Below are 12,222 nucleotides of genomic sequence, written 5' to 3' on the forward strand. Positions count from 1 at the left end.
ACATAGATAGAGTACACACTTCTAGCTCTGTAGTATAAACAACAAACAGACAACTGAGGCTCCCTCACTAGGCTACCAATGTTATCAAATATCCAGATTTAGTGTTGATCAGTGGTGTCTAGATCTGTGTAAGTCACATAGCGGGACTACAGTTGCATAGTCCCCTATATCAGCGCTGATCATAGATATATCAGCGCTGATATGCTCGAGGGTATGCCTATCTGAGCAGTGGGCTCTAGGAGAGCAGCCCCATATAGCAGGACAATTCTGCGGTGTGAGTATAACCCGCAAACTATCCTTAATCTGATACACGGAGGAAGCTATAAGGAGACAGCAGTGTAGCTGTCGGCAAACAGCTGTTTTCAAATAGAAAGCTTCCCGCGAGGGCCATATCTCAGTATACACACGCGGGAAGCTTTCTATTTGAAAACAGCTGTTTGCCGACAGCTACACTGCTGTCTCCTTATAGCTTCCTCCGTGTATCAGATTAAGGATAGTTTGCGGGTTATACTCACACCGCAGAATTGTCCTGCTATATGGGGCTGCTCTCCTAGAGCCCACTGCTCAGATAGGCATACCCTCGAGCATATCAGCGCTGATATATCTATGATCAGCGCTGATATAGGGGACTATGCAACTGTAGTCCCGCTATGTGACTTACACAGATCTAGACACCACTGATCAACACTAGATCTGGATATTTGATAACATTGGTAGCCTAGTGAGGGAGCCTCAGTTGTCTGTTTGTTGTTTATACTACAGAGCTAGAAGTGTGTACTCTATCTATGTGTCTTTGCGTGGTTCACTGATCACTGCAATATATCATCACGGCTCACAGGAATTGCCTTCTCTATACATCTCTCCTACGTGTATGTGTGAAATACTTACACGTAGACAGCTGTATTCCGGTGCAGGGGTGTAATTGAGTAATGATCACGGGTTGCACACCGCATGGCACTGTGTTGATATGAGAGGCAAACTGCATCAGATGTTAGATTTTAGTAGCTGCATCCCACTGCCTTGACCAGCTCACGCTGTGAGTGGAATAATTACAATAGCCTACTGGGTTGCAATAACTGTGCCTGATCAGCCACTACGCAGTAATCACACACAGTCTAGCTGTTATCACTCCTCATACTACTGCCAACTGAGGCAAAGAGGGGGGAACACCTGAAATATCAGTTCACTTACTGTTCTGCCTACTAAACTTGAAATCATTAGATCTCAGTCATTGACACATGAGGCTCAAGGACAACAGTGCCCCTTGATGTAGAGGCTTGTCTACTAAGTACTCCACCACCCTGTATGCCTTGTACAGTATGTAGTACGCTGATTCAGACAGCCCATATCATACTGCCCCCCCCCCCACTCATTAGCTGGATCCAATATATGAATCTAACTGTGTAAATACAATGCCAGTCGGTAACCTACCCTGAACATATGTTATAAGGGTCTTTTTACCAAAGCAGTATCTCCATACAGGAGACCATTTACTAAACCACATTGGGGGAAGAATACTTTTATTCCTCCACATTAGCCTTCAGTGGTATCCAGTACCCATCGGGCTGTCATTGCCTGTATACTTATTAGTTAGGGACATCTGGTTACTTTTTAGTTAAACCTCATAGGCTAGTGGTGGTGTGGGGAAGAAACTCTTACGTGGGTCCTTTTCTAGTGCTTTGGTTTAACCCTATTCATAAGACACACCGCCAGGGAGGCTGCCAGCTGTCTTTATACAGATTACACATATAGCGGACGAATTAAGCATTTTATAGCTTACTATTACACATTTCAGATCCGCCTTATAAGGGACAGATCAGTTTCTAAGCAGTGGCCCAGTGACGGCCTTAGTCCTATATTAATAGGCAGCTATACAATAGCATAAGGATCCCGAATATCTATAAGGGATCCCCATATGTTTCATCAACCTAACTTACCAGAGTTACGTTACTAATGACAGTCACGTACTGTTTGATATATATCTTATTTTAAACCCCATTTTTTTATTCATTGATACAATAAAGTATTTTAATACATTCATTATACATTTAGTTGTGAAGAAGAGTGCTTATATACTAGGTTTCTTTTCTCTATTTATGCACAATTTAGTATCATCAGCAAAGATGGAGACTTTGCTCTCGATCCCAACCTCAAGGTCATTAATAAACAAGTTAAAAAGCAGGGGTCTCAGTACCGATCCTTGAGGTACTCCACTCACGACTTTAGCCCAACCTGAAAAAGTTCCATTTATGACAACCCTCTGTTGTCTGTCCTTTAACCAGTTTTCAATCCAGGTGCATATATTATTACTGAGTCCAATTTTCTTTATTTTGTACACCAACCTCTTGTGTGAAACCGTATCAAAAGCCTTTGCAAAATCTAAGTAGACCACATCAACTGCATTACCCTGGTTTAAATTCCTACTTACCTCCTCAAAGAAACAAATAAGGTTAGTTTGGCAAGATCTATCCTTCATAAATCCATGCTGACTATTACTAATAATTTTGTTTTCCATTAGGTATTCCTGAATATTATCCCGTATTAAACCTTCAAGTAGTTTCCCTACTATTGAGGTCAGGATTACAGGTCTGTAATTCCCCGGGTGTGATCTAGCTCCCTTTTTAAATATAGGCACCACATCTGCTTTACGCTAATCTTGTGGTACTGAGCCTGTGGAAATGGAGTCCTTGAATATTAAATATAATGGTTTTGCTATTACTGAGCTTAACTCCTTGAGAACTCTTGGATGTATGCCATCGGGGCCAGGTGCCTTATTTACTTTAATTTTTTCAAGTCGCTTATGAACTTCTTCCTCAGTTAACCAATTGGTCATTAATATGGAGGTTGTGGCTTCCTCCTGTGGCGCTACTATTGAACTTGATTCTTCCCTGGTAAACACAGAGGCAAATAATTTGTTTAATACCTCTGCTTTCTCCTTATCTCCAATAATCTGCCTACCCACCTCACACTGAAAGGGTCCTATATTTTCTTTTCTCATTTTTTTGTTATTAAGGTACTTAAAGAACTTTTTAGGGTTGACCTTACTTTCTATTGCAATCCTTTTTTCATTATCCATTGTTGCTAATTTAATTGCCCCTTTGCAATTTTTGTTACATTCCTTAATTTTTGTTACATTCCTTAATGTACAATATACATTGTTGTGTAGAGGAGTTCATTTTATAAAGATTTAATTGGACATTTTCAACATGGGCTTACAAGATGGTGTTGGGAGGCCCTTGTCAGCTTTAATTTGGAAAATAATTTGTTTGGGATCTTTATAGATACAAATGGTTATCCATGTACAGTATGAAGTAGTCTATGGGATCTTTATGCCCGGAGTTGGGCTTGGGCAAGTTGCAACAATGCCTCCAGGCCTGGGGCTTCCCTTTTGGTAAGTATACAAAAGCACAATTCATAAAACAGAATTCAAAACTTTCTTAGTATAAATCTTAAACTAGCTAGAGTTCCTGGGTTTTTAATAAACTATGTTGATTTCAGCTCCGTAACCACTTGATTTCTGACATGCATCCATCTGAAGGTGATTCAGGTAGCAGCCCTGGATGGACACACAATATGACTGCTTAAAGGTCCCGCAGGCTAATAGAAAGCAGCGACGTCATCCATTGCAGCTTCCTAGTGGCCTATTGGCCCACGTGACAAGGGGCCTTTAAACAGGATTAAGATACCCGCAGCACCTTTATCTGTAAGTATCTCAGGGAGCAGAGAGTCCCTAGAGCTAAAATTAATGTGGCTCAGCTCCGGAGTCCCCCGGCTTTAAACCTAGGGGGAACTATACATTAATTTATTTTAAAGGCAAATATGCTTTAACAAATAAGTGTAACTGAAATATGACCTGGTTTTGGCTCCTTCTAGGTAAAGTTGGTTCTTGGTGTTTTCTAAATCAGGTTTTTCTTCGGCAGCCAATATAGTTAATAGTTGGTTCTCCAAGCCTATTGGCGTGATCATGAAATTAATCAGGGTAACCTGGGAAAGTAAGAAATAAAACAAAATATTGTGTTAATTTTAATTTTGTAATAAAATACTGTATTCTATTTCCTGTATAATTTGTACTCAATTTGTCACTCAATCAATGCATTAAGCAAAACTTCATAACTTCTTACTGTTGCAAATTTCCCTGAAGATAACTAATATATAAATAAATATATATATATATTTTCTTCTCTTTTGATAAAACTTTGACTATTACACATGTATCAAGACTTACTATTCCTGATGCCGAGATATTGTCTATTTCCGGTGCAGGTGCAGCTCTCGTGGCCCGAGAACAGTAAGCTGCCTGGGGGGATTAACTCAGCAGGGTTCCATGCTTCTGAATGGGACCCTGTAGCGTTAATCCTTTTCGACCATCTGCTGGGTGGAGAACACTGTACTAACCTTTTAGATGAGCTGTGTAGCCATCTCTGCTCACATCTGCATCTTCTACCCCGCAACACTGAAGAAAAGATGCAGGGCTGTAATTCCTTGCAAACCCCCTGGATAAAGTAGATGCCAAATATGGATCTCTAAATAAGGAGGGGAAGCTTTATGACTATATTTGGTCATCTACATCATTCAGGAGGCTGCACAGGACACGCAACACTGTCCAGCCCCCTTGATGATATAGATGACCAAATACGGTAATGTACAGTTGAGACTGCGACTATTCTAACACAAACCAGTGGCAATCACCAAAAAGACCCAGGAAAAGCCTGAATATATGCCTTAAACATGCCTTAAACTAGCCCCAGCATTTCTGCATTGATTAATGGCCTATCAGATTAACAGCGGGGGTCCCTGGCAGTCCCATTCAAACTGAATTGGACTGCCAGGGACCCCTGCTGTGTTAATCCTATGGGTCGTTAGTCAGTGCAGAAATGCCTTAAACGTGCCTCAAACTAGCCCAGAACATATCCAGCACATACCCTGAATGTAGCCCGGCTAGTTTAAAGCAAGCGTTAGGATAATCGTGGCCTCGTCTGTAGGTTCCCCCTCGTGATGATGTAGAGCCCCATATAAGGGCAGCCCTGGATCTTACCTTCAGAAGCTGCAGGCGGAGAGACGTCTGCGCAGCTCATCTAAAAGTTTAGAAGACTTTTTCTCTCCCCAGCAGATGGCCCATCAAGCAAAGGATTAATCCTATGGGGTCCCATTGAAAAGCATTGACCCCACTGCAAACCTTGCTGTTCTTGGGCCCCAGTTTTCTGCATTTCGTTCCCACGGCACAAGAGCAGTAAGTCTTGCTACATCTGTTTATTTGAGAGTTGGTATAGTATTTAAGTTGTGGTGTTTGTATATTTTTGAGACTGTATTTTTCACAATTAATAACATTTTCACTGAGCAAACTAGATATATTTATATATTGGAGCACATATAAAACAATAGTAATCTTGCATATTCCCTTTCCATTCTTATGCTGGCCTATTTCTTCTCTTAGCAAAGGCAGTTTTAAGCATTACCATACTGTATGTATTGAGTTAAATATAAGGGTACCTCAAAACATGATAAAAAGGTACCTTGGATAGGAATTTACACCTCATTATTTAACAATTAGTGTAAACTGAGCTTGAGTCAACCAAACCAATTAAAATACCTAATTTTCCTAATGACCTTAAGTAATGTGGGGAATTCAATGTCCCTTATTACTGCACAGTATCCTTCCCACCTCCCCATATACTATGTTGGGACACTCCCTCCATAAGCCCGTGAGTATTCCAAATTTACTTTATTACTTTCATAATACTTTCAAACTCTACCAACAAATCTTAAAAATGTTTTCAGCCAAGGCAAATTATCTGTACTTTTCAGTAAATGATTATGTTTTCACTGTGATATCTGCTTAAAGAAGTTAGCTGTGAAAAAGCAATACTTACTTCAACAAGCTATAAAATTTAATTAGAAAAGATGTATGTGCTATAGCACAGCTGTATTATTTTGACATCCACATAAATACAGAATAATACTATTAGAATTGGGAAAACAATTCCACAGTCCAATTATAACTTCACAGCACTTCATTCATTATCCCCAATGTATTTGCATTTCTACCAATTTTACTAATTCCTATAATATCCTTGTTCAGTGGATGGCAGGAGGAAAACATACTTTGACAGACACTTCAGGCAGGTAATGAGGATTTCGTAGACGGGTGGTCATGTAGAGTTTAAAATCCCTGCTGTAATGAATTACAGCCTCCCCGAGCCGAATGTATTCCATTCCATTTTGTTTAAATGTCTGTCGCAGCATCACAGGCTCCAGGATTGGATCAAGTTCTTCTGAGATGTTTTCAATTAGCACGGGTGTCCCGAACTATCAAATTAAGAAAACATTTCAACAAGGAAAAAAAAAAACCTCAATCAACATGAACACACAAACACAGAAACACTGAGTTAATTTAAGGAAATACTGTCGGCTTTAATGTGATGTAATTTATGTGTTGTGGCCTGGAAACACGGGGAATTTTATTTGAGTGACAGATTTGTTAACTAAGCAATTACAGAGCTTTAGAATGTTTATTTGCTTTTTTGTTTTTTTAACAGAGCAGTTTTTTTCTTTGCATATACCAGTAGCTTCAACAACAAAAAATGTGGAAATAAAGAATCTATATAAAAATAGGTGTTATAACTATGAATCTAGTAGGAGCAATAAGCTGTTGCCTGTCAAATGACTTAATACGAGAGATTTGTCAACTGTTTGCTTCATTGATTCTCCTTGCACGGTATGTCGCAAGTGGCCTTTGATTTCATTCCTGTAGAGGTCATGTGTTCTAAAAGGACCAAAATAAACTCTTACTGCAAGAGTAATATTAATGAACATAAGGTCAGAGCGATGAGTAGATAAAATACAGTACTATAATATTGCAGTGTTATGAAATAATAGGACATTTTGACACGGTAGCAGGATTTTATTAAAAAATAAGTCTTAAACTTCAGGTAGGAAATATATTTGCTTGCTTCACAGAAAAGACATCTTACAATCAAGTATATATTATTACTGTGAGTTTCCTTTTCTTTATAAAAAAAACATCTTTAAAAAATATTGCTGTAACTATACCCAGGAATATTTGTTAAAACATTGAAATCTCCACTGACAAATGCACAGAATTAATAGAATACTTTGCCAAAGAAATGCTATCATCCCAAAGGTGCTAGTATTATGCTACATTATTCCCTTGTCACCACTGCGGCTAGATTTGTACGGTTTCCTCGTGTTTTTATATGATTTGTTCTTGTGGGTTATTTATTTCAATGTTAATTTATTCTGCAGTGCTCTATATTAAACACACAATCTGATTTTATTGCATAAAAGAGTATTTTCCATGTTTTCACCAAACAATAAAGTGCTATTTGATACCAAAGATATAATGAAACATTCTGATATGCCAAAAACAGTTTTCAGGGTGAACATTTAGGCCTATATTTACTAAGCAGTGGTATGCCATAAGATACCTTCCACGCGGAACACCCCTTACACTCCATTCACTTGTGTAAGGGGACTCTATTTCTTCCTTTGTATGGGTGAAAGCTGTCTTCCATTCAATTGTATGGGTGGAAGGTGTCTTCCATTAATTTGTATGGGTGGAAGGTGTCTTCCATTCATTTGTATGGTTGGAAGGTGTCTTCCATTCATTTGTATGGGTGGAAGGTGTCTTCCTTTAATTTGTATGAGTGGAAGGTGTCTTCCATTAATTTGTATGGTTGGAAGGTGTCTTCCAGTCATTTGTATGGGTGAAAGGTGTCTTCCATTCATTTGTATGGTTGGAAGGTGTCTTCCATTAATTTGTATGGGTGGAAGATGTTCCATTCATTTGTATGGGTGGAAGGTGTCTTCCATTCATTTGTATGGTTGGAAGGTGTCTTCAATTCATTTGTATGGGTGGAAGGTGTCTTCCATTAATTTGTATGAGTGGAAGGTGTCTTCCAGTCATTTGTATGGGTGAAAGGTGTCTTCCATTCATTTGTATGGTTGGAAGGTGTCTTCCATTAATTTGTATGGGTGGAAGATGTTCCATTCATTTGTATGGGTGGAAGGTGTCTTCCATTCATTTGTATGGTTGGAAGGTGTCTTCAATTCATTTGTATGGGTGGAAGGTGTCTTCCATTAATTTGTATGGTTGGAAGGTGTCTTCCATTAATTTGTATGGTTGGAAGGTGTCTTCCATTCATTTGTATGGGTGAAAGGTGTCTTCCATTCATTTGTATGGGTGGAAGGTTAAAAAGCTGACGATGAAGCAGCTTTCTATTGGCCCAAAATGTGCCAGCCATTTTGTTTCCCTCTGAAGTAGATTTTAGCCCATTAACTTCTCCGGTAAGTACAGTAACTCAGGAACTGTGGGGTCACTGGAGCTGAAAACAAAAATGGGTTAAAAAAAAATACGTTAGCTGTCAAAAGTCTAGAGGGTGAATGTAAATGAAGTGTATTTTGCCTGCTTGTGACCAAAGTCAACCTCAACACTTGTGTGGGAAAAAAACCTCACCAGAAACCTGTGGATTTTTAGAATAGCTGCTCAGAAAAAGAAAAAATCTATAGAGATGCCTGTGAGAGCTACAAACTCTGCAAGTGACGTCTGCTCACCTGTAAGACTGCCAGCCGGGGTTCAAGTATATATGGAGAAAATAGCTGCAATAGTCCGACTCGAGGTCAAGGGGAAGAATACACCTGATACCGCCAAATGGGAGGGCAAAATTGGGTGTTCCTGTAATAAACCCGACCACACAGAAGTGTGTCTCTTCCAGTCCTATGAGGGAACGGATGAGGATGAAGATATATCCTGTGTAGGCCCCGAAACGTGGCACACCCACTACACATCCATAGGATGGTGGAGCTGCCTGAAATCTGCACGCACTAAAAATACAAGTCTTTATGACAACAAACTTGATTGGCGGCAGCAAGAAAAGGACCAGCTGAACACCGAATATTTCCACTAGCTACCTTAACTGCAAGAAAATCATGGTGAGTGCAGTCAAACTGCTGAAGTTTCAAACAAAAGAGACCCCAGTATCCCTGATGGGACAAAGTCATCTAAAGCGAAAAGAAAGAAAAAGAAACAAGGTTCTCCATTTACCATGGACGGGTCATACATGTTCACAGATCCTGCGGAGAAAAAGGGGGGCCGACATGCCCTGCAGCGTAGAGCAAATGGAGGATTCATCCCAAGAATAACAGAATCTCCAGAAGGCCTAAGGCATAAGTCGTGTACCCCGAAGGAGTCTTTCCAGCGCTGACAGTGAGAAACCCTCAAAAACCTATACCAGGGAAGCAGAGCCGAAACAAGTAAGTGACGATCCCTTGACCAGCCCTGAACATGTAAAGAATTTCCACGGAGGAGGGAAGCGGAGCACAGCAATGAAGTTGGGGGCTAGACACCGGTGAGTATAAGGTTAAAAGTCCTTTAATCCATGGCTGACATCATGGTACAGTGGTGAGTAAAAAATCTGTAACACGTTTCGGGCCGTCGCACTTTGTCAAAGAGAATATTTACAAGTCGCGTCTGTAGCAGCTGATATAAGCGTCCCCCCGCCTCCAGCTGATGTGTGACGTATTACAAAATGGTGCCAAATCGGTAAGGTATAATCTGATTGGACCAAATGAACGTCCAATAGGATGTAAGCTCTAAATCAACAATCACTGGAACGGGGGAATATGTGTACATCAGCGGCCACCGAGTCTACAGAAAGGCACAATATGTTACTGAAGTAAACAATGAAAACAACAGAAATGAAAATAAGTTAAAAACAACGACTAACAGAATGGCATAACGAGGATATGAATAAATAAATAAAGACTAGGGAACGAAAACTTATCAGCTGTGTCACCAGAATAAAGCAGCCTGCCTTCTCCAGTCAATATGGAGAATGCAATGACAAAGAGAGAATTATGAACATTTGAAGCAACGTGTCATTCTACTCCAGTCAAATGTTAGGAAGTGTTTGTAGCAAAGATGATACAGCAAAATGAAGGAAGCTACTTGGGTGATTCAATCCAGATATAGGTTCAACATAACAACCAAGCAAGCTGTGCGTTGCTATAAGTGCACCCGCAATACCGTCTGCTACAATCGGCTTTCCACAAAATTCAGGAAAATAGAACTGAATTATGACTGAGAAGCGGAATACAAATCCTATCATGCTACCATGCCCACATGTCCCAATCCAGATTCCTCACAATGAGAATAGCCGCTACAAGGATTCAGTCTTTGGCTATAATGAGATAGAACTGTATCAGTGATCACACCCATAAAGGTACAACACTAGTTGTCTACTTATCCTTGCAAGGGAAAAGGGCACATAACTACAAGTTTGCAAGCTACAGACGCCACAGGTAATGGTTAGGTGTGAGGAGAACTACAACGAAATGGATGTACTGGAATTTAAGAATCCTGAACCAATCATAAATGACCTCTCTACCGATAAGGGGGTCGTGCTTTTTGCGAATAAGCACATGATGGATGAGAAAGCTGTAGACCGGGATCCCCTGGTACTGAAGAAGCTTCAAAATTGTGCTTTTATAGCAGAGATACCCCGCCAGACATCACTTGGGATTTCCCCACACATTGTAGAATCGACCAGCGTAAAAGAAGTAATACAACAAGATTATAAATCTACGACTACCAAACTGAGATACCACGGGGTTCAATCAGAGTCAATAAAACCTCTGTCCAGGTTGAACCACCCATGATCATGTATACTGAACCCAATGCATATGGTCACCCTTGTCTCAGGGAATAAAAGATAACCCAACGCACGGAAAAACCTGTGTCCAAGCGATTAAAAGAAGACTTAGTAAGAGGGAAAGAGGAGCTTGAGTGAAGAGTCATCCATGTAGGTGAAAATGCTAAGCACATCAGGGAAAGACTGTGCTTTGGAAAAGTCCTCCTCAAGTGACTAAAGCGTGCTGATTTCAAGCACTCCCTGGAAGAGAAACTGGTTACCTGGAGAAAGGGCCCCAATCCCAGGTTCTTTCCCTCCAACCATTCTCATTTGAGCCACAAGTGGTCTTGAGCACAGGACTGTGCTGCCAGCAAGATCCCCATGAACAAGCGGACCCTGGAACTCGCAAGAGGGTGACCCCCCATTGGACACCAACCCAGACCTAGAGACTGACAAAGGGCACCCTGCTTACAGGTACCTCTTTGGACTTTGTGGTCATAGGTTAGCAAGAGGCCTATCCTCCCAGCCCTGCAGATAATGACTGGGAAAGTGAGTAACAAGGGATAGGATGTTTGTTTAGTTGTGTGCTTCCTTAAACTGTATTGCTTAAAGCTACGGGTTGAATAAAAGCCATGGTTTACTTTTCCGCAAATATGTCTCCCTGGTTGTACCTCTGCACATGTCTCTTACAGGGGGTCACATTTTCATGCCACATGAATGTCTCTGAATGTCTCTTCACTATATATCGTTCTGGCTGGCCCTCCGCCAACTCAAACTTAACATGTCAAAGACTGAAGTCCTCATACTTCCTCTCAAGCCTGGCCCTACTGCCCCTTTCTACATTACTGTTAGCAATACTATTGTACACCCAATATCCCAAGAACGCTGCCTAGTTGTCACATTTGACTCCTCCCTCACATCTCCTCTCACATTCACAACATAGCTAATACCTGTAATTTTTTCCACCGTAACATTGCAAAGATATGCCCTTTCCTCTCTCCCTCTACTGCTAAAACTCTAATGCAGACATTTATTCTCTCCTGTCTTTACTATTGTATCATTCTACAGTCCGGCCTTCCTGCCTCTCACCTGTGTCCCCTTCAATCTGTCCTAAACGTTTCTGCTAGAATCACTTTACTCTCTCCTAAATCTGTCTCAGCATCTCTCCTGGTTTCCTATCAAATCCTGTATTACACACAAAATTCTCCTCACTTTTAAGGCTGTAAACTCTTTTGCCCCTCCTTACATTTCAGCCCGAATATTGTGCGTTCTGCTCAAGGATGTATTCTCTCTACCACTTTTGTATCTAAAGCCCTTTCCTGCCTAAAACCTCTCACTCACTGCCCCACACCTCTGGATTGCCCTTACCCTCAATATCCAACTAGCACCTTTACTGTACACCTTCAAAACACATTTTAAAACACACTTCTTTAACAAAGCATACTGTATGGGTAGCTCAATGGCTGATACTATACACCTAAGGCCGCACTTATAGTGCCGGTGATGCGGCGTCGCCCGAAAACAAATACATTGCCGCCGCTGCATGCGCTTACGGAGCGACGTCGCGAAAAGCTGA

General features: G+C 40.8%; 1 protein-coding gene across 1 annotated transcript in view; it reads right to left on the reverse strand.

Moving 5' to 3' along the window:
* LOC142495286 (dynein axonemal heavy chain 3-like) overlaps positions 1-12,222 on the reverse strand; it is a 1,152,169-nt gene that overhangs the window by 194,442 nt on the left and 945,505 nt on the right. Inside the window, exons 61-62 of the mRNA XM_075600542.1 lie at positions 6,103-6,306; positions 3,854-3,984 (exon numbers count right to left, since the gene is read on the reverse strand). Of these exons, the coding sequence (XP_075456657.1) occupies positions 3,854-3,984; positions 6,103-6,306 (335 nt within the window). The remainder of the gene's footprint in view (positions 1-3,853; positions 3,985-6,102; positions 6,307-12,222) is intronic.

This window comes from Ascaphus truei, chromosome 5 (assembly GCF_040206685.1).
Source record: "Ascaphus truei isolate aAscTru1 chromosome 5, aAscTru1.hap1, whole genome shotgun sequence".
Classification (NCBI taxonomy): Eukaryota; Metazoa; Chordata; class Amphibia; order Anura; family Ascaphidae; genus Ascaphus; species Ascaphus truei.